Consider the following 22500-nt stretch of genomic DNA (forward strand, 5'->3'; position numbering starts at 1 on the left):
TTTTCTGTGAGTTCGGCCCGTGACTTCACTCAAGATTATGATTTGGCCCTTTGCCAATTTGAGTTTGACAGCCCTTAAAGAAAGACTTATTGATCCACAAAAATGTTAGGGGGATGTCTGAGTGTGTTATGAAAATTGACCATGGTTTTACTAGGAGAACTGAACCATGGTTTTTAAGTTACGCATAGTTGTCACGTTTTTTTTAGCACGGTTTGTGACTATGGTTGAACCATTGACTGACTATAGTTCAACCATGGTTTAACTATGATTTGCCCATGCTTTAACTATGGATTTAACCATGGGTCAACTATGGATTTACCATTGTTTAACTATGCAAAAATGAACCATGGTTTTACTATGAAAACTAACCATGGTTAATATTTATTTAGAGTAGAGTAGAGTAGAGTATCGTTTATTGATCCCAGAGGGAAATTAAGGTGCCAAGTAGCATACACACATAAATAAAGACATTGCCCACAAGACATAATACACATATTTACACATAAAATAATCATATATAGCTTACTGTTGCATACATTTTGCCAAGGCATCTCTCTCTAACACACACACACACACACACACACACACACACACACACACACACACACACACACACACACACACCACACACACACACACACACACACACACACACACACACACACACACACACACACACACACACACACACACACACACACACACACACACACACACACACACAACACACACACCAAATATAAAGTGTAAAAGTCCACAGTGTTAACATGTGCCTTAGCCAAGTGGCACATAGAAGCCAAGACAAAGTGTTCATAAAGTGTCCAGGAGTGACCATAGTCTCTCTGCCTAGTACAATGTCCATAGTATTCCTTGGAAAAAGGATGGGGGGGGGGGGGGGGGGGGGGGTGGGTGTCGCCCCCTGTGTCACTACACACACACTCTCTCTCTCACACACACACACACACACACACACACACACACACACACACACACACACACACACACACACACACACACACACACACACACACACACACACACACACACACACACACACACACACACACACACACACACACACACACACACACACACACACCAAAAATAAAGTGTACATAGTGTCACCTGTGCTGGGTGGCCAAGACAAAGTTACCATCAAAGTGTCCAGGAGTATCAGTAGTCCAAGGGGTTACACACGTCAACTGTGTCTCTCCACACACACACACACACACACACACACACACACACACACACACACACACACACACACACACACACACACACACACACACACACACACACACACACACACACACCACACACACACACACACACACACACACACACACACACACACACACACACACACACACACACACACACACAAAGCTGTGCATTTCAATGAAAGAGGAGTCATAGGGTAAAGAGTCCAGGTAGATAAGTGTGCAGGAGAGGGATCTGTTATGCAGTCCAGTCCCCTATGACGATCTCTCTTTGTGTGTCCTTCTGTGCAATGTTGAATAGCTGGATGGCCCTGGGTACAAAGGACTTTCGCAGCCTGTCTGTCTTGCAGGAGATGGCGCGCAGTCTGTGGCTGAACAGGCTTCTCTGGTTGTCGAAGACTGGGTACAGGGGGTGCTTGTAGTTGTCCAGGATAGAGTCTAATCTGCTAAGTGTCCTCTTGTCAGCTGTGGTTGTGAGGGCGTCCAGTTCTGTGCCTACCACAGACCCTGCTTTCCTCACCAGCCTGTCAAGCCGTCCAGCATCTCTCTTCCTAATGCTGCCACCCCAGCATGCCACAGCATAGGAGAGCACACTGGCCATGGCAGACTGGTAGAACATCTGCAGGAGTCTGTTGCACACATTGAAAGATCTCAGCTTTCTCAGAAAGTAGAGTCTGCTCTGTCCTTTCTTGTACAGTGCGTGTGAGTTAGCAGACCAGTCCAGTTTAGAGTCCAGGTGAACACCCAGGTACTTGTATGTGGAGACTGTCTCCACAGTCTCCCCCTCAATGGAGACAGGCACCAGGGGTGGGGTGGTTCGCCTGAAGTCGACCACCATTTCTTTGGTTTTGGTGGTTGTAGGAGCCATATTTGTGTTTTTGTTATTTTGGAAGGTGAAAAAGTGCCTATGTTTTCAATGTCACTTATTAGGGTAACATTTTGTATTGTTTTGGTAGGAAACGGCATTATTGCCTCATTTGCTTTGATGTAGGACACCTGTACCTGCTTACCAGCCAGCCAGTCACGTGACAGAACACACCCCTTGGACGTGCCTGTGGCGCGAGTGTGAGCACTTTAAATTAGGAAGCTCACTTGGTGTTCGGCAGGTAGGAGGGTGAGCAGGAACAGTTTTCTGACCACAAATATTGGACAGACAAAGTGCTGATATTTAGTTTACTTTGGACAGCATTTGTTTGATTATGTTTGGAAAGTCAACCGGACCGTGTGAATAAAACAACATCAACCTTACTTCACCTCTCCGTGCGTGCTTATATATTGGATTGTGCGTCAGTCACCTACTTGTCCCCTGCCTCATGGCGTTTAGTGGATTCGCCATTACAAAGTCAGAAAACTCCTGAAGACTGACATCTTCGAAAGAACAAAGACCACATGTGGATTAACGTGCTTTTGGACATTCGTCGGCTGCTACGTTTGATGGAACGGTGAGCTTATTTGAACTTTGACTGGAAACTGGAAAGCTCATCGTAGTGGCAAAGGCGAATGAACGTGAACTCCACTGTGGATTTAGAAAATTCACCGCAACGTGAAACCGGTGAGTTTATGAACTGTGGAAATTTATAGGAATTGGAAAGGACTTGTGCCTTTTAAGAAGTAACTGAGTGACTGTGAGTTGTGAACACAACACGATGACTGGAGATGCTGAGATAGGAAAAAAGAATGCTGTGGCTACTCGCCGAGTGAAACTGCGTCTTTGCAGACAGCATATGAAAGACATTAGATCCTTGCTCGTTGACGACGGAGATGTCAATCGAGTAGAGAAATGTATGACAGTGCTGCGCAAAAGCATTGAGGACGTTAAGGCCGCTCATAGAAACGTGCAAGTACTGCTGACTCAGGAAGAGTTGGAAGACGATACAGCCGATTGGTGTATAGACATTGAGAACTTTGACTACTTCGCTAAGAAAGTGGAAATGTGGAAGAGGGAACAAAGTAAACGACATGCAAGAGTCGAAATTAAAGAGAACACTTTTAATCCTTCTAAATTCTCAAAGACAATATCCCAGTTAAAAATGGCTGCCTTAGCTGAGAAGGCTGCACTTGAAGCACGCTTGAAAGCATTGCCAGCGCTACATGCGTTGCGGATGGAGCAGTTGGCCTTGAGGCACCAGAGAGCGTGCGCAGAGCTTCAGCGTGCAGAGCTTCAACATGCACAGAAACTCTCCAAGCTGAGAACCCTGGTTGGTTGTGGTGAGCAGAAGGGTGCCAGTGAGTCCATGGAGGCAAGCAGAGAGCAACGCACTGAACCAACTGCAACCTCTGCCATTGAGTCTGCAGAGGTGCCTGTGAATGCCTTGCCCAAGACACCATCACACAGCAGCAACTCCAGCAGCACCAGAGCATCCACCATGAGCACTCAGCATAATTCTACAGCCGCCGCTGATGACGTCGTTACCTTCGGTGCAGCTGATGTCGCCGCCGCAGCTGATGTCGCCGACACCGGAGCTGATGACATCAACGCCGCAGCTGATGACATCGACGACGCAGCCGCCGATGACCCCTCAGACATCGCAGCCGCCGATGACCCCTCAGACATCGCAGCCGACGATGAGCCTCCAGACATCGCAGCCGCCGATGACCCCTTAGACATCGCAACCACCAGCGATGAGCCTTCAGACATCGCCGCAGCCGACGCCGATGACACTTCAGACATCGCAGCCGACGCCAGCGATGAGCCTTCAGACATCGCAGCCGACGCCAGCGATGAGCCTTCAGACATCGCAGCCGACGCCAGCGATGAGCCTTCAGACATCGCAGCCGACGCCAGCGATGAGCCTTCAGACATCGCAGCCGACGCCGATGACCCCTCAGACATCGCAGCCGACGCCGAGGAGCCCTCAGACATCGCCGCCCGCGATGAGCCTTCAGACATCGCCGCCCGCGATGAGCCTTCAGACATCGCCGCCCGCGATGAGCCTTCAGACATCGCAGCCGCCCGCGATGACCCCAAAGACATCGCAGCCGCCCGCGATGACCCCAAAGACATCGCAGCCGCCCGCGATGACCCCAAAGACATCGCAGCCGCCCGCGATGACCCCTCAGACATCGCAGCAGCCGCCCGCGATGACCCCTCAGACATCGCAGCAGCCGCCCGCGATGACCCCTCAGACATCGCAGCAGCCGCCCGCGATGACCCCTCAGACATCGCAGCAGCCGCCCGCGATGACCCCACAGACATCGCAGCAGCCGCCAGCGATGACCCCTCAGACATCGCCGCAGCAGCCGCCAGCGATGACCCCTCAGACATCGCCGCAGCAGCCGCCAGCGATGACCCCAAAGACATCGCCGACGCAGCCGCCAGCGATGACCCCAAAGACATCGCCGACGCAGCCGCCCGCGATGACCCCAAAGACATCGCCGCTGCCGCCGCCCGCGATGACCCCAAAGACATCGCCGCCGCCGCCGCCCGCGATGACCCCAAAGACATCGCCGACGCAGCCGCCCGCGATGACCCCAAAGACATCGCCGACGCAGCCGCCGATGACAGCGCAACAGCCCGTGATGACATCACGGACAGCGACGTAGCAACCCGTGATGACCGCGCCGCTGCGATCCGTGATGACCGCGCCGCCGCGATCCGTGAAGACGGCGTTGCCGCAGCCTGTGATGACCCCACAGATATCGCAGCCGCCAATGATGAAGACATTGCAGCAGCAGCCGATGAACCTTCAGACATCGCCGCCGCCGATGACCCCTCAGACATCGCAGCCGCCGATGACCCCTCAGACATCGCCGCCGCCGATGACCCCTCAGACATCGCCGCCGACGCCAGCGATGAGCCTTCAGACATCGCAGCCGACGCCAGCGATGAGCCTTCAGACATCGCAGCCGACGCCAGCGATGAGCCTTCAGACATCGACGCCAGCGATGAGCCTTCAGACATCGACGCCGACGATGAGCCTTCAGACATCGACGCCGACGATGAGCCTTCAGACATCGCCGCCGATGACCCTTCAGACATCGCCGCCCGCGATGAGCCTTCAGACATCGCCGACGCAGCCGCCAGCGATGACCCCAAAGACATCGCCGACGCAGCCGCCCGCGATGACCCCAAAGACATCGCCGACGCAGCCGCCCGCGATGACCCCAAAGACATCGCCGACGCAGCCGCCCGCGATGACCCCAAAGACATCGCCGACGCAGCCGCCGATGACAGCGCAACAGCCCGTGATGACATCACGGACAGCGACGTAGCAACCCGTGATGACCGCGCCGCTGCGATCCGTGATGACCGCGCCGCCGCGATCCGTGAAGACGGCGTTGCCGCAGCCTGTGATGACCCCACAGATATCGCAGCCGCCAATGATGAAGACATTGCAGCAGCAGCCGATGATGATGATGATGATGATGAAAACATCAACGCCACTGGCGAAGCAGACATCAACAGTGTGCAAGCTGTGAAAGATCAGACTCCTGTTACCAGTGCATCACCACAGCCAGCAACAGGGGCCAGTCACTGTCGCCATGTGCTTGACAACCACCTGGTGGCAGTACAGTGCACAGGTGGGCCCTCCAAGAGGATTGACGTGGATGACCTGCATCATGATGAACTTGTCATGGATCTGGAGCAATATGCCTTCCGGATGGGCAGTACAGTGAGACTGAAAATCTACCACCGGAAAACCAGAAAGAAAAAGAATGACTCAGCAGTCATAGCCGACCACCTCACTGCAACTGGAAGATCTTGGCCATCAGTCCAGATGGTGAGACCCTGGACCAGACCAAATGGTGCACTCAAGAGCAGCGCGGTGGGACCCAGGCCTCCATGATCCAGAGGCCAATGGACAAGCAGAGCTGGATTCTGGAGGTGAGAAATCTGCTTGCTGGAAAGTCTGGCTAGCTCTGCCAGGCCTATGGGCAACAACCCTGCACGCACCACATTTTCTGACAAACATGTACATTTTTGATTTGCATGCCCACACACCAGTCCATACATGCATTCACTCCCACAATGGCAGCACACTTTCATTCACTTGAATGCACATACATGGACTCCTCATTTGCAGCACATTGACAGATGGCTCTCAGAGTCAGCGGATCCGGACACTTTCCTTCTGCACTTGGGACTTGAGTTTCAAGTTGGAGCCTTTTGCACCAACACTCTGAACTTTTTTTTTTTGTTCAAAAGAAAAAAAGGAAACGCAAAGAAAAGATTTTTTTTTTTTTTTCTCAAAAAAGGGGCAAAAAAACAAAAAAATGTGACGAACAAATGTATTTTGTGTGACACTTGGAACTGATGTTATTGTATGACAACAGTATGGTTTAGTATGTGTATTTGATTGCCCTAGTTTTGGTAATAATGATATGGTATTGGAATGGCATTTCATTTTAACTGATTCCAGTATATTTCGATTATTATGGCTCCATTTATGTGTGTAAACACTTTGGAAATTGTCATCAGGTAGAATGACAATTTGGGGCCAGTATGTAGGAGCCATATTTGTGTTTTTGTTATTTTGGAAGGTGAAAAAGTGCCTATGTTTTCAATGTCACTTATTAGGGTAACATTTTGTATTGTTTTGGTAGGAAACGGCATTATTGCCTCATTTGCTTTGATGTAGGACACCTGTACCTGCTTACCAGCCAGCCAGTCACGTGACAGAACACACCCCTTGGACGTGCCTGTGGCGCGAGTGTGAGCACTTTAAATTAGGAAGCTCACTTGGTGTTCGGCAGGTAGGAGGGTGAGCAGGAACAGTTTTCTGACCACAAATATTGGACAGACAAAGTGCTGATATTTAGTTTACTTTGGACAGCATTTGTTTGATTATGTTTGGAAAGTCAACCGGACCGTGTGAATAAAACAACATCAACCTTACTTCACCTCTCCGTGCGTGCTTATATATTGGATTGTGCGTCAGTCACCTACTTGTCCCCTGCCTCATGGCGTTTAGTGGATTCGCCATTACAGTGGTGTTCAGCCGCAACTGGTTGGTTCTGCACCATTTCACAAAGTTCTCCACCAGTCCCCTGTACTCCCCCTCCTGCCCATCTTTGATGCATCCAACAATGGCTGTGTCATCCGAGAACTTTTGCATGTGGCAGGTCTTCGTGTTGTAGTTGAAGTCAGTGGTGTACAGGGTGAACAGCACGGGGGAAAGCACCGTTCCTTGTGGAGCTCCAGTGCTGCTGATTACAGTCTCTGATGTGAGGTCGCCTAGTCTGACAAACTGGGGCCTTCCTGTGAGGTAGTCTGTGATCCAGTTCACCAGCCCCGTCTCCACTCCCATCTGCAGTAGTTTGTTTCTCAACAGGAGTGGCTGTATTGTGTTGAAGGCGCTGGAGAAATCAAAGAACATGATTCTAACAGCACTGCTTCCTTTGTCCAGGTGAGAATGCACTCTGTGCAGCAGATACAGAATAGCATCCTCAACTCCCACCTTCTCCTGGTAGGCAAATTGTAGTGGGTCTAGGGCGTGGTGAACTTGGGGTTTCAGTATGTTGAGCAGCAGTGCACGCTCGAATGTCTTCATTATATGTGATGTGAGGGCTACCGGTCTGTAGTCATTCAGTTCTTTGGGGTGTGGCTTTTTGGGGACAGGTATGAGGCATGAGGTTTTCCAATGTGTGGGCACCTTACCCGCTTGCAGACTCTTATTGAAAATGTGTTGCAGTGGCTCAGCTAGCTCTTCTGCACAGATCTTGAGGAGTCTGGCACTGACCCCATCAGGTCCGTTGGCCTTCGGCTTAACACTGGAACTACCAGGATTTTTCTGCCTACCTAGAAGTACCAGAGAGGGGTCATTTGACCCGGTGGCTTTTACCTAATACACTAATCACTCATTTTGTTATGGTAATGAGGCTGTTAGGGGCCGTGTGTGGGGTGAGGGGGTCACACCTTACAGTGCTGACAGCCAAGACAAACAGGGACAGACAGCTTCTTCCCAAGGGCTGTCCGCCTCCAAAATCACCACAGGTAAATAGCAACTTGCATGAAGATATCAGCAGCAAAGACAGATAGCACAGTTTGGCGGAGAGTGTGTTACAGTTTTTCTCCATTGGTTTGGCTCATTTCTAGAAACTGAGATGTCATTCTCAAAACGTGGCCAAATCCCAAAACTGATTTGCAGTTCCTCACAACAGAATGGCATTTATCATTGCTTTAATCAAATTTCAAATGCTTTTGTACATGTCTCAATCATTTAGTACATCCTTGCAAATGGCTATGTACAAGTATCCTACAGTTAACACAATCAGCTTACATTTAGTAGAATTTTAAAATTAATGTACCTTGCTGATCTATCCCAATTGGTTGATTCTCAGTGTAATGGTTGTCCTGAAAACATGTCAGCACATTTTCTTCATATACTGTAAGTCATCAATGAACTTGTGAATGTCCCATGTGATCATGACGTATCATATGACTGCAACCAGATAATGGTTGAATTACAGTTTTTCTCAATTGGTTTGGCTCATTTCTTGAAACTGAGATGACATTCCTATAACCATTGGGTCATTTGGCCAAACATTCTTACACTTCTGCACAACAGCTCAGATAACTAGCAAAATGTCATATACCTCCCAAAACACCTCATTCTTGCATCAGCACTAAACCGTCTCACATATAAATAGTCAGTACCATCAAAATGGCATAGATCCTTCTCAATTGCTTTGGCTCATTTGCATTCATTTAGTCCTTCTGTCAAAATAAACTGGATAGTTCAGCATAACTACATGGATCCTCATCACTCGCTCATATCACCCCAAAAACAGTTTACCCATGTGTCAAAACTAAATTTCTTCCCCACATATATCATCAGTACCCCCAAAATACATTGTCCCTTTGCCATTGTGTAAGCACTGCCAGTCAAAATAGTTAGGTGTTTTATCTACATTCAGCTAACAGATTTCGACTATGTATAAAAATGAAAAAGTGAGTGAAACCATTGAAGTTTGACAACACAGATAATTTACCAAGGACATTTATCATTAACTTTCTTTACGGTAAATTCATATACAGAAAGTAATGCCCATATATCACAGGTTTCTCATGGGTTTGGCTCATTTCTCAAAACGGAGATAACATCCTCAAAATAACATGGACAAATGCCAAAGCAACTAGCAATTGTTCAAAACAGAATGTCGTTTGAAAAAGTGTCATGAAATTAGCCAAATAACAGAGGAAACTGTAGTATACACGGTTGTAAAATTATTTTCTACTAACTAGTAAAGTTACAATACCATCTGACCTGTTGAACACTGTCATGAATTTACTATGTAATGAAATTCTTAAAATATGATGTCCTTGACTGTTTTGGGAATTGCGTAGACCACTTTGCATATGATGACTTACACAATGAAATAATGCTGACGTGTTTTGGAGAGGGCAACCATTAGACTGAGAATTGTCTAATTCGTTTAGATAAGCAAGGTCAATTTATTTGGAAAATGTGCTAAATGTATGCTGAATGTGTCAACTGAAGGGTATTTGTACATATCCATCTGCAGAGATGTACTAAACATTTGAGACATGCACAAAGCATTTGATATCTGATGAAAGCAATGAAAAATGCCATTCTGTTTTGGGAAATTGCAAGTTGGTTTGGGGATTTGTCCGTGTTGTTTTGAGAATGTCATCTCAGTTTCGAGAAATTAGCCAAACCAATCGAGAAAAACTGTAACGTGTGAATCTCCCATGCCATGTGACCAAAAAGACTCATGTGAATGTAACCTGGCAATTGTTAGATGGATAAATACCAGTGCATGTGGACTACTGCTTCACTTCCCTCAAGAATTTTGTGTTGAAAGAAGCTCTTCTCCATGGAACGAAGATGCAGAGATACAGCACTCAACAGGCATTGGAAATGATACACACACACACACACACACACACACACACACACACACACACACACACACACACACACACTCTCTCTCTCTGTGTCTCAAGTGACAGCTGTGAGCTGCTAACAGCCACATTTCCACAACAAAAGGAATGTTCACAGGGGGTCCAAAGGGTCAAATGACCCTCTTGTGGGGCTTTTAGGTAAAAAGGTCAATTGACCCCTCCGTGGTAGTTCTAGTGTTAAGCCTTCTCAGTGTGCTCCTGACTTGTCCTGTCGTAATGGTGGGGGGTGGCTGCTCCGTTTGGAGGGGGGGGGGGGGGGGGAGAGGTTCCATCTGTGTCGGTGTGTCAGTGCAGGTTACTTCAGAGGAGGTGGGAGAAGGAGGAGGGAAGTCCAGTGTGAAAGCAGAGGGGAGAGGGGGGATGGGAGAGGTGCAGGGGACTTCAGAGGAGGGAGGAGGAGGAGGGAGGTCCAGTGTGAGTGCTGGGGGGAGAGGGGGGATGGGAGAGGTGCAGGGGACTTCAGAGGAGGTAGGAGGAGGAGGAGGGAGGTCCAGTGTGAGTGCTGGGGGCTGAGGGGGGATGGGTGAGGTGTGGGCTGCACAGACCAAAGGTGGTGAGGTGTCTTCAGTGGTGGGAGAGTGGGGAGGGGGGCACCGCGTGGTGGGAGTTGTGCCGCTAGCCGTGCAGTCTTCGGATGGGCAATTAAATCTGTTGTAGAACAGATTAAGCTCATCCGCTCTGTCTTTATTGCCCTCAGCCCCTCCACTCTTGGCTCCAGAACCGGTCATTGCTCTGATGCCCTGCCATAACTGCCTTGGGTTGCTTTCCATCTTCCTCTCCACCTTCCTCCCATACGCCTCCTTAGCAGCCCTCAACTCTCTCTTCAGCTCCCTCTGAGTACTCCTCAGCTCCTCAGCGTTGCCCTCCTTGAAGGCCTTCTTCTTGTGTTTCAGGAGTTCTCTCACCCTCCTAGTCACCCAGGGTTTATTGTTGGGGAAGCAGCGCACAGTCTTGGTTGGGACTGCGACATCCATACAAAAATTGAGGTAGTCGGCTGTGCAATCAGTGATCTCCTCCAAGTTCTCACTGTCCTGCAGTACACTCCAGTGTGTGGACTGAAAGCAGTCTCTCAGCGCCTCTTCTGCCTCTGGAGTCCACACTCTGACAGTGCGTGTTGTGATGGGGAGCCTCTGTACACTTGGTTTGTAAACGGGCTGTAGCTGTATTATGTTGTGGTCAGAGGAGCCCAGTGGGGGAAGGGGGGAAGCGTTGTATGCGTACCTCACGTTTGTGTATAGTAGATCAATTGTCCTGTTTTTTCTTGTAGCGCAGTCCACATGCTGATAAAAGTTTGTCAGTGTGTTGTTGAGAGTGACATGGTTGAAGTCGCCCGAAATTGCAAAAAAGGCGTCAGTGTGCTGTGTTTGTAGCCTGGCAACAGTAGCGTGGATGATGTCGCACGCTGTGTCTGGGAGAGCCCGCGGCGGAATGTAGACGCAGATCACAATGGCGTGCGTGAATTCCCTAGGCAAATAATAGGGACGCAAACTCACAGCAACCAGTTCCAGATCCTTGCTGCAAAACGTCTCTTTCACAGTGACATGTCCTCGGTTACAATATCTCTCGTTGATGTAGACCAACAGTCCCCCACCCCTCTTCTTTCCCGCGAGTTTTGTATCTCGGTCCAGTCTTACCATACTGAAGCCGGGCAGTTCAACTTCAGCGTTCGTCACGTTGTTATTCAGCCATGTTTCAGTCAAACAGATCAAGCTGGCTTCACGGTACTCCCTCTGATCCTTAACCAGAGCAGCCAGCTCGTCCGATTTATTGGCTAGAGAGTTCACATTTCCCATTACAATCGCGGGAACAGGGGGCTTACATCTCCACTTGTTTTCCCGACGTTTAATACGTACGGCTCCTCCAGAGCGTCTTCCACGAAAACAAAACAAGTCCTTCGGAATGTTGGCTGGGATTGCGCATGGAGACTTGCGAAGTGCCATCAGCTGATTCCTTGAGTATGTAAGTCTCCCGTTGTCCGGACGAACTCCAAACTTATCCATATCCATAGGATATAATTAAACACCGTGTGGTGTTCAGGATTAAAGAAAGAGATAAGTAGAAAAATACAAAAAGACGAAAAAACAGAGACAAAACACGGAGCTACTCGACTTGCAGCCATTCGCCAGGCGCACCGGAAACTAACATTACATTACAGTGAGCTGACGCTTTTTTTTTAAATCCAAGACGACTTACAGTCTATTGGTTACAGTCCCTGGATCAATGTTAGATGCCATGCTAAAAGGCACTTCAGCCATGGATGGAGGTCTACGGAATGGTGAGGGCAGGATTCGAACCTGCAATCCTTTGATCTAGAGTCCGACTCCCTATCCATTACAACACGACTACTCACATTTAGTTATTCAGGGGTTTCGTGTTTTCTTGGGTGACTATGGTTTAATCATGAACCCCTTCCCCCCACCATGTTTTTTAAACCATGGGTTTAAAAAAGGGCTTTTGGGGTGGGCGATCATGGTTTTTAAAAAAATGGTTTGGGGGGAACCACGGTTTATGGCAAAGACTAGGGTTAAACCATAAGTTAAACCATAGTCACAAACCATGGTTGTCATGGTTACACTGAAAACCATGATTAGCAAGAGCTATGGTTGGTTGATAGTACTAATCACCATGAAATGTGGTAATAAAACCATGGTTACTGCATTACAACCATGGTCGATTTTCGCAAGGGTAGAATAATCATGACATACCATTGTAGAACCATGTTACTACATACAAAGCACAGTAATACCATTGTAGAGGCTGCCCTATAGCCTCGGCTTGGACTTGAGATGTTCTCTCACACGTAGCAAAAAAGTGCAGTTCCAGTCCGAAAATCCCTTTGGGGTTGTTCCCCGTTTATTGCAACAAAAAAGTTTAATACAAAAACTAGTTCACCCTTGTGCTGTGCATATAGTGTCATTAAAATGTGCTGGCTGAATTTGGCTGGATCCACACGGCTACGGTAAGCACCGTGCGTTTCCCCAGTCCAAACCTCATCACCCACTAATTGTGGGCACCTGTACTTATAGGCCAACATATCCTACCAGTTACGTGACCTACAATAAAAGGGAAGTGCTCCCCCATGTGGCTAAATCTAAAACTACGCTAAACCATCCCTATAGGTGAGAATAAAATGGCTCCTACAACCATAGTAAGCCATAGTACAATTATGGTCGGTTCAGAGTACTTAGAGTAAACATGACATACCATGGAAGAACCATGATAGCCATAGTAATACCATGATAAACCATGGTCCATTTTCGAAAGGGTGTGTGTGTGAGAGAGAGAAAGAGAGAGAGAGAGAGAGAGAGAGAGAGAGAGAGAGAGAGAGAGAGAGAGAGAGAGAGAGAGAGAGAGAGAGAGAGAGATGAATAGTAGATACGTAGCTGATCTTACTGTTGAGGTGAAGAGTCTCCTCCTTTAAAATGAATGGGGCGACCCATGGACCGGTCACTCTTCATAGACACACAGGTGGGTGCAGGAGAGGGTGGTCTAGATTCAGACTGCCCCATCCTAGACAATAAGAGAGGGATGAGAGTGTGGACAGACAGACAGACAGACAGACAGACAGACAGACAGACAGACAGACGGGATGAGACATTAAGGGAGTAAATCGGGGTGGGGTAGCCTGATAAACCAGACTAAATGTGGATGTCTAATTTAGTCTGGCCTCTATGCATAATACATCCGAAGATTGTTGATGAGAACAACCTTCCCTCAAAACCCTGCCCACTTTGATTCAAAACACATCTTTGCGTTGTAATTGGTTTGCCAGATTCTTGGCATTCTGGCTTCATTGAATCATTATGCGAGGCCAGACCCACCCGTAGACAAAACATTTTGCCGTCCAGCGGGTGGCGCTGGTTCACCAGGCTAGGGGTGGGGAACAGTTTTCATTTGAGGGGCCACTTCAAATTCCTCCAAGGGCAATAAAAGTCCTCCAAGGACCAAGCTATGAACACAAACCAGGATTTCCTCCTGCGCTTTAGGCCTATATTGAAGGCAGCCACCTTTACCTTCTCTAGGTCCCCTGAAATATGACTTAAAGGTGCACTGTGTAATATTTTAGCAGTTTCTTTCCAGAATTCATGCTGCCATTTCACTAATGTTACATTTTCCATTAATACTTGCTAGCAAACTCTACATATTCATTATTACTGTGAAAACTACATGAAAAAGGTGGATCTTCTCCATGTCAGCCATTTTGAATGTCCAGAAATAATTTTCAACTGCAAAACGTACTGTATTTCGGTCATACTAGTAAATATTAGTGTATTATTTAGTACATTTTCATGAAAAGATCAAAATTGGCAATAGGCAGCACAGTTTCAATGAGCAGCATAGTTGCAATGCCTACTCTGACCATTGTACTGCAAATTTAATTCCTATGATTCCTTTACAAAACATGTCAAATTTCATGCGAGTGCATAATATTAAAGTAAAGGCCCCTCAAGACATAGGTTCCCCACCCCTGGATTAAATAATGTGATGAGGAGGTAGGCCTATAAATCTCTCTCTCTCTCTCTCTCTCTCTCTCTCTCTCTCTCTCTCTCTCTCTCTCTCTCTCTCTCTCTCTCTCTCTCTCTCTCTCTCCTCTCTCTCTCTCTCTCTCTCTCTCTCTCTCTCTCTCTCTCTCTCTCTCTCTCTCACCCACACACACAGATAAGAGAATGCCTCCCCAATGCCCCCTGGGGGGCTGTACCACCCCCGTTGAGAAACACTACTTTAGGGGAGTGGTGTCAAACACATTGTGGTTCAGAGGCCACATGAAATTGGACTAAAAGAGGACAAAAAGATACAAATGCTCCTTCATCTGCACAGCTATAAACTGCTAAATTTGCACAAATAATGCTGCCTCCTGCACTTTGCATCCTTGCATTTTTTTGCACATTGGACTGGCATTTTAATGTCCTTGTTTTGATCTGACCTTTTATCTAGTTTATTCTCTTTGTCTCTTCTTTTATCCTCTCACTTTATATTGTTTTATTATATTGATTTTTAATTCTGTGTTGTCTGTGTTTAATTGTGCGGTGTTGACCTGTCTTTAGTCTATTCGTTAATTTCCCCGTTGGGGGACACATAAACTTGAACTTGAAGTTGAAACTTGAACATAAGGCCTATTTCATCTCAAGTGGGCCAGACCTGTAAAGTGCAGTAATTTCCAATTATCGTTTCATCGTATCATATTATCATTCATCATCAGCATCATATCATCTTTTTTTTTCTCTGTCAGTAGACTACATGCTTAATCACTGATTAGAAGGACCAATGATCATTATCTACTGTATGTATTTATTCACAGAGGTCAGTGGGTTTCAAATCAAATGTATTTCACTCACTAACTGGTTTATTTTTGACAATTGAGTGGCTGTATCTTACATATGACCCTAGACCTAACCTCCACCCACAATTCTAGTGGGAGCTGGAGAAATGAACCCTCAAGCAACTGGGCTGTTCTTGTGTGTAATCTTACCGAGCGGAGTCATTTATGACCCCAAGGAGTTTATATAGGAATACAAGTCTATAAATTATTTCTTTGGGGTCATTTCAATTCATTTACATATTTGACATACTTGTCCATCATCTAAAGCAAAAAAATGTGAATTTGTACATTTTATTGTTTTGCTAAAAGGTAGTCAAACTTGCGTATGCACATGTGTCTTCCATATGTAATTTAGACCAAAGAGATGATTGATTTGATGCTTGAGCTTTTGCACAATGCACCTACATTAACCCTTTCCTTACAATTTAATAAGGAAACATCCAAAAGCGACATCGATTTCTACACTGTAAACTTGTTTCCACTCTCTTTGGTCATCAGGATGACGTCCATGTCATGCTCTTATCGTGTGTCTAGCATCACTGTGCCATGAGATCAACAATACATCGAACAATAATAGAGGAAACGATACTTGGATGCCCTCACAATGTGCTTGATTGGCTATCGCAGGGGGTGCCCTAATTATTTATATAATATATTATATTTAATATTATAAATGTTTCTATTATGAATATTTTAGGTCTGCTGACCATGGCCTGCCCCAAGAAACAAAATATTAAAACCAGACTTGGAAAATTACAACAGAAATGGAAATTATAATGTTGAGCATCTCATGGATCCTCTTGGTGTCTTACATGATCCCAAATGTTTTGATTATAATTTCCATATAGATGGGCCAATCCCGACAAACATAATTTACAACATGCACAACATACAGTGTTGACAAACTCCTAGAAGGACTAGAAGTTTTTCTGATGGAAATTACAGAAATTGTGCAGAAACATGTTATGGGTCCGGGCCATAAATGCGGGGATGCTGCTGCTTCATGCCTGTTACTTGAACGACTGTACTGGAAAACTAGATACCAACTAGTTGTAAATATTTATATCATAATTTCCATATAGATTGGCCAATCCTGACAAAATTAATTTACAACATGCACAACACAAATGTTTGTATTATAATTTCCATGTAGATTGGCCAATCCAGACAAAATTAATTTACCACATGCACAACATACAGTAGCCTATTGACCAACTCCTAGAAGGACAAGTTTCCTGATGAAAATAGAAATTGTGCAGAAACATATGTGCCCAGGGTCAATGACCCCGCTCGGTAGTTTTAGGGTTAAACATCCAATTGAAATGTAGAAAAACCCTTAGTGCTGTAAAGTGATACAGCAGTATACCAACCTAAAGTAGGCCTATTCGTACAGTATTAGTTAGTGCTGGACTGTAGACATGAAAACACATGGGCCTACTGCAAACACATGTAAGACAAGGAAACACTGCAGTCCGGCGGGAAGTGAAACTATTTACAAAGTGCCAAGTCATCACATAAATGATCTATAGAAATACTTCTCTTTTAACATTTCAAAAACATGCATGTTTTCCCCTTAAAAGTCAGGGGCCAGATCAAACTGGCAGGCCGCATCCAGCCCCAAGGCCTTGTGTTTAAGCTTTAGGGTGTTTTAAATAACATTAAGTACCACTTTTATTTTCTGATATGTCTAAAAATAAAACAAATACGACCCCAGGCCTTGTGTTTAAACAGGCTTCAGGGTGTTGGCCGTGTGTCAACAGGTGGCCTTAACATTTCAGACTTGTAGGCAACATGATCTGATTAGGCTTAAACTATTGCCCAGTGTCTTCTCAAATCATTAAATAACATCAAGTATCAATTTTATTGTCTGTAGTGTCTAGAAATATAACAAATACGACTCACCTGAAATAAAATGTTGAAAGCAACAAGTCTCGTCCGTGTGTAGCTCCTGTACTTTTGGTTGGACTTGTGGACTTCCTGATTTGTCTCTGTTATCAAGAAGGCACTGCAGCTGCTCCTTCAACCACAAGAGGGCAGCAGCAACAGCAAGCAGCAGGTGTATTGTGTGCTGCAGGGCCCAGACAGTTCTTGGTAGTGGAGGACTGAGGGAGGCAATTTCCACAGGTGCTGTGCTGTGCTGTGCTGTGCTGTGCTGTGCTGTGCTGTGCTGTGCTGTGCTGTGCGTGTGTGTGTGTGTGTGTGTGTGTGTGTGTGTGTGTGTGTGTGTGTGTGTGTGTGTGTGTGTGTGTGTGTGTGTGTGTGTGTGTGTGTGTGCGTGCGCAGGGCCGCTGACAGGCTTGGCCAGGCCCAGGACAAAATCATCTGAAAGGGCCCCTCCCACTTTTGGTAGGATGAAAGAAGCATGGGAGACAAAAACAAAAATATTTAGATATTTATTTGTTTAAAAGCTTTGTGGGATATTTCCTTTTCTTTCTCATTTCGGATCAGGGAACCTCTGCCATATTTGACTGTAGGAACTGTGTTCTTTTCTTTGAAGGCCTCATTTTTTCCCTGTTAACTAAAATTAATCCCTACAGTCAAACATTGCACAGGTTCCCTGATGTTTTGAGGTTGCTTTGCTGCCTCTGGCACTGGACTGCTTGACCGTGTGCATGGAATTATGAAGTCCGAAGACTATCAACAAATTTTGCAGCATAAATGAATGTAGGAGTCCAGCCTTGAATCCCATAGAAAGCCTGTGCAGAGATCTCAAAACAGCAGTTTGGAGAGAGCACCCTTCAAATCTCAAGAGGGATGGTCTAAAATTCCAGCAGAGTGTTGTAAGAAACTCATTGATGGTTACCGGAAGTGGTTGTTCGCTGTTATTTTGTCGAAAGGTTGTGCTACCAAGTATTAGGCAGAGGGTGTCAATATTTTTCCGGACGATTTTTTTGTGTAAAATGATAATTCATTGGACTTTTTTTTCATTCTCTTTTTTGTTTTTTCAATGCAAGAAAAACAAATAGAGATATTAATACCAAAGCATTTGTGATTGCAATCATTTTCTGGAAGAAATTGGGTATTATCTGACTCAATTTAAGGGGTGCCAATACTTTTGGCCAGCACTGTGTATATTTATTTATTTAAAAGCTCTGTGGGATTTTTCCTTCTTTCTTTTTTTATTTGAAAGCTAATTTCGGGTCGGGTCTCCTGGTTAGCAGTCAGTCTGTGGTATGGTTTCTGGTTAGCGTTTAGCGGTGGGGTCTGTGGTTCTGGGTTCCTGATCAGGGTTAGCAGTCTGTGATGTGGGTTCAGGGTTCTGGATAGTGGTGGGGTCTGTGGTGTGGGTTTTGGGTCTTCGATAGCAGTCTCTTGGTGCTAGCGGTTAGCGGCTGGTTCTGTGGTTGTGGGTTCTGGTTAGCGGTTAGCAACAGGGTCTGTGATGTGGGTTAAGGGTTCTGGATAGCGGTGGGGTCTGTGGTGTGGTTCTATTGTGGGTTTATGGTTTAGGGTCTTAGTTCTGGTTAGCGGTTAGCCGTCAGGTCTCCTGGTTCTCAGTTCTGGGTTCCTGGTTCTAGGTTCCTGGTTCTGGTTCTGGTGTTAGCGGTCGGGTCTCTGCAGACAGAAAACGTTGGCCTTGTGGTCTCCTCCTGCTGTCATGGCGATGGAGGCGTCTCTATGGCAACACACAACAACAACAACAACAACATCAATCACACGTAACACATTTACAAACACGTATTTCTGTTTCATGTCCTCTACAAACGTCTCTGTCATGGAAAAAATGGTCTCTTGACCAGGGCTCCGAACCGGTTCAAGGAACGAAAACGAAAAACGAAAACGAACGAAATTTTATGGAATTTTACAAGGAACGGAAACGGAAACGAAAACGAAATGGTCTTCAAGTGTTCCGGAACAAAAACGTTATTCTGAAATCCACAAACCGGTTAATAACGGTTTTTTTTTCGTTCTCTATATTTCATACAAGTGCACGATTTTGTTTGAGGAGTAACCATGGCGACAGTCTTTTAGTTCGGCTACTGACGTGTATGAGGGGAAACATGCATACAGCAACAGCATTTTGCTTCACCTGAGCTCTTGCCGCCGATTGATTAAATATTGAGGAGCATTGGCCAATCAGAGTGCGACTGTGCATTGTATGGAGAAACTTCCTGGGTAAATTTTAGGATGTGCTTCTCCTCAGAGATTTTGATAGGAAACTAGAACTAAACTACTGTTCTCCTGGCTTTCTCGTAGTGATTGGAAGTTGGCTCTAATAAACCCGCCCTAAAGTTGTTGACCACCAATATCAAATAAGTTTTTGTAAGAGAAATGACACTTTACCCGCACTGTTCTTCAGTCTCATTCACGGACAGTAGGCCTACAGAGTTTTATATTGACACCATGGAGAGCAAAAGAGAACATGTCTTGAGATCGGTGTTGGGATTCCTACAGGGACAGAGTATTTGGACCATACAGTCTATGATTTGCAAAGGAATTGGATAGGCGATTTGATTAACCTAATTCGCAGAGTGCTCTCGAGAGGCAACTGGTGGGTAAGTCATGTTTAGCTTACTACTTGTTCAATGCGGTTAAGCTATGGCAAATTATGTTGTCGTAAAGTTACTGAAGTGCTTTTGTTGTGCGCAGCGTATCCCACTGTCGGTTGTAGAGAAGAGAGGTGAGAGCTGGTGTTTTATGTGCTGTAATCAAGGACGTCTTATTTATCTGTTGTTGTGGTCAATGCGGGATAAAGTCATTCGTGGCAGATGGACAGACGCTAGCTGACGTTAGCTGGCCCGGTCAATGTTTCGATGGTTTCCCCTGTATTGCGCAATATTTCCTGGCTGTCATCACGAATAACAGTAGGTCGCGTGTGACAACAAGCAGGGATAGAGAAAGACAGCGCATTTGTTGTTGTTTAAGTTATTATTCTCTTCTGTCGTGCAGAGGGCTGGGCTGATGGGATGGACTACGTGGAAACTCTTACTATTTTGTGACGCTTGTCTGTTAAAAGGTCTCCGGTTTTGTGGTGATGGACTTGCACTGGAATGGTTGGTAGCCGATATCTGAGAGCATATCCGCGAGGTTTCAGACTATGCAACCTCTCCCTTCTCTAGAGTGACCCCTTGCATCGTGCACATCTCAAAACAGTTTGGGATTTTTTTGTGGAGCAAACTGTGTCCCTTTTACTTACACGGTTCACTTGCTGCAAACCTCATCATGGCCTAGCCTATTAAATAGAGCTAGGCAAGAACTGAAATCCATGCCTATCGACACCTCTTATTATGCTGACGTTTACCTGCGCTATTCCAGATATTTTTTTTAGGAACTCTCTCTGGCTATTTTTTTAAACTCTCTCTGGCTATTCTGTATTGTGCCTCCCTAATCAACATCCACCCACCGCTACTGGGCTGGCATAGGCTACTTTTGATAAGAATCCGGTTAAATCTGCCAGGATGGATAGCCCATCTGAGTGTTTTTGGGCGTGTTATTATTTTTGAGAATAGCTGTGTAAATCAAGGGGAAATAATGAGTACGTCTATTCTAAGATAAAGTCCACGAAAATAGACTTAATATGGCTGTTAAACACTGCAGGAACGTTAAGAACGAACGTTATTTTTCGTTCCGAACCGGTTCAGGAACGATATTTTTGTGGGGGAACGATTGCAGGAACGAAAACGATAAACTGAAACTTGCCTGAACCGTTCGGAACGGAACGTTTGAAAAATAATTTCGTTTTCAAGCCCTGCTCTTGACTAACATACATGCCTCGCTTCTCGTCTCTTCTCCTCTGATGAAAATAATACTTGTCTCAATGCCTGAGCTTGATATCACATGACTACATGCGGGAAACACTGGTGTGTGTTACCGGTTGAGTGTAAAGTCCAGTATCTCAGCTGTGTGTGTGTGTGTGTGTGTGTGTGTGTGTGTGTGTGTGCGCGCGTGTGCGTGCGCGCGTGTTACCTGGTGAGTGTGAAGTCCAGTATCTCAGCTGTGTGTGTGTGTGTGTGTGTGTGTGTGAGTGTGTTACCTGGTGAGTGTAAAGTCCAGTATCTCAGCTGTGTGTGTGTGTGTGTGTGTGTGTGTGTGTGTGTGTGTGTGTGTGTGTGTGTGTGTGTGTGTGTGTGTTACCTGGTGAGTGTGAAGTCCAGTATTTCTGCAGTGTGTCCTCTGTATGTCGCCACCACAGCTCCTGATCTGGCGTCCCAGAACCGAACCGCCCCGTCCAGACTACAGGTGGCCACTACTGAGGAGGACTCCTCCCATTGGAGATGCACTATACCGGCCTACACACACACACACACACACACACACACACACACACACGTTAACACACACACACGTTAACACACACACACNTAAACCCACACACACATAAACCCACACACACACACACACGCACACACGGACATGCACACGCACACGCACACGCACACAAACAGACACACACACACACACACACACACACACACACACACACACACACACACACACACACACACACACACACACACACACACACACACACACACACACACACACACACACACACACACACACCTGGTGTTGGCATCTGTGTCTGAGCGTCTGAGTGGAGAGATCAAACACCCCCAGAGTTCCATCCAGATAGCCCACCGCTACCAGGGGCAACCTGAAGAGGAGGAGAGGAGAGGGGGATAGAGAGAGGAGAGGAGAGGAGAGGAGAAAAGAGATGAGAGGAGGAGAGATGAGAGGAGAGGAGAGGAGAAGGAGAGGAGAAGGAGAGGAGAGGAGAGGAGAGGAGAAGGAGAGGAGAGAGGAGAGGAGAGAGGAGAGGAGAGGACAGGAGAGAAGAGATGCGTGGAGAGGTGTGGGGTGTTGTGGAGAGGAGAGGAGATGAGAGGAGAGGAGAGGGGGATAGAGAGAGGAGAGGAGAGGGGGATAGAGAGAGGAGAGGAGGATAGAGAGATGAGAGGAGAGGAGAGGGGGGGAGGAGAGAGGAGAGGAGAGGAGAGGAGAGGAGAGGAGAGGAGAGGAGGGGATAGAGAGGAGAGTAGGGGAGAGGAGAGGAGAGGAGAGAAGAGGAGAGGAGAGGAGAGGAAAGGAGAGGAGAGGAGAGGAGAGGAGAGGAGAGGAGAGTAGAGTAGAGGAGAAGAGAGGAAAGGAGA

At 46.5% G+C, this 22500-nt stretch overlaps 2 protein-coding genes across 2 annotated transcripts in view; both read right to left on the bottom strand.

Annotated features, from left to right (window-relative positions):
* The window catches only part of LOC134443424 (protein NLRC3-like), a 16717-nt gene extending 3081 nt beyond the window's left edge, over positions 1–13636 (bottom strand). The window contains exon 1 of the mRNA XM_063193209.1: positions 13483–13636. Within this exon, the coding sequence (XP_063049279.1) occupies positions 13483–13598 (116 nt within the window). The 5' untranslated portion in view covers positions 13599–13636. The remainder of the gene's footprint in view (positions 1–13482) is intronic.
* Positions 13637–18700: 5064 nt separating this feature from the next.
* The window catches only part of LOC134443422 (angio-associated migratory cell protein-like), a 27388-nt gene continuing 23588 nt past the window's right edge, over positions 18701–22500 (bottom strand). The window contains exons 6-8 of the mRNA XM_063193207.1: positions 21914–22004; positions 21485–21639; positions 18701–19025 (exon numbers count right to left, since the gene is read on the bottom strand). Of these exons, the coding sequence (XP_063049277.1) occupies positions 18950–19025; positions 21485–21639; positions 21914–22004 (322 nt within the window). The 3' untranslated portion in view covers positions 18701–18949. The remainder of the gene's footprint in view (positions 19026–21484; positions 21640–21913; positions 22005–22500) is intronic.

Source organism: Engraulis encrasicolus, unplaced genomic scaffold (assembly GCF_034702125.1).
Source record: "Engraulis encrasicolus isolate BLACKSEA-1 unplaced genomic scaffold, IST_EnEncr_1.0 scaffold_31_np1212, whole genome shotgun sequence".
Taxonomy (NCBI): Eukaryota; Metazoa; Chordata; class Actinopteri; order Clupeiformes; family Engraulidae; genus Engraulis; species Engraulis encrasicolus.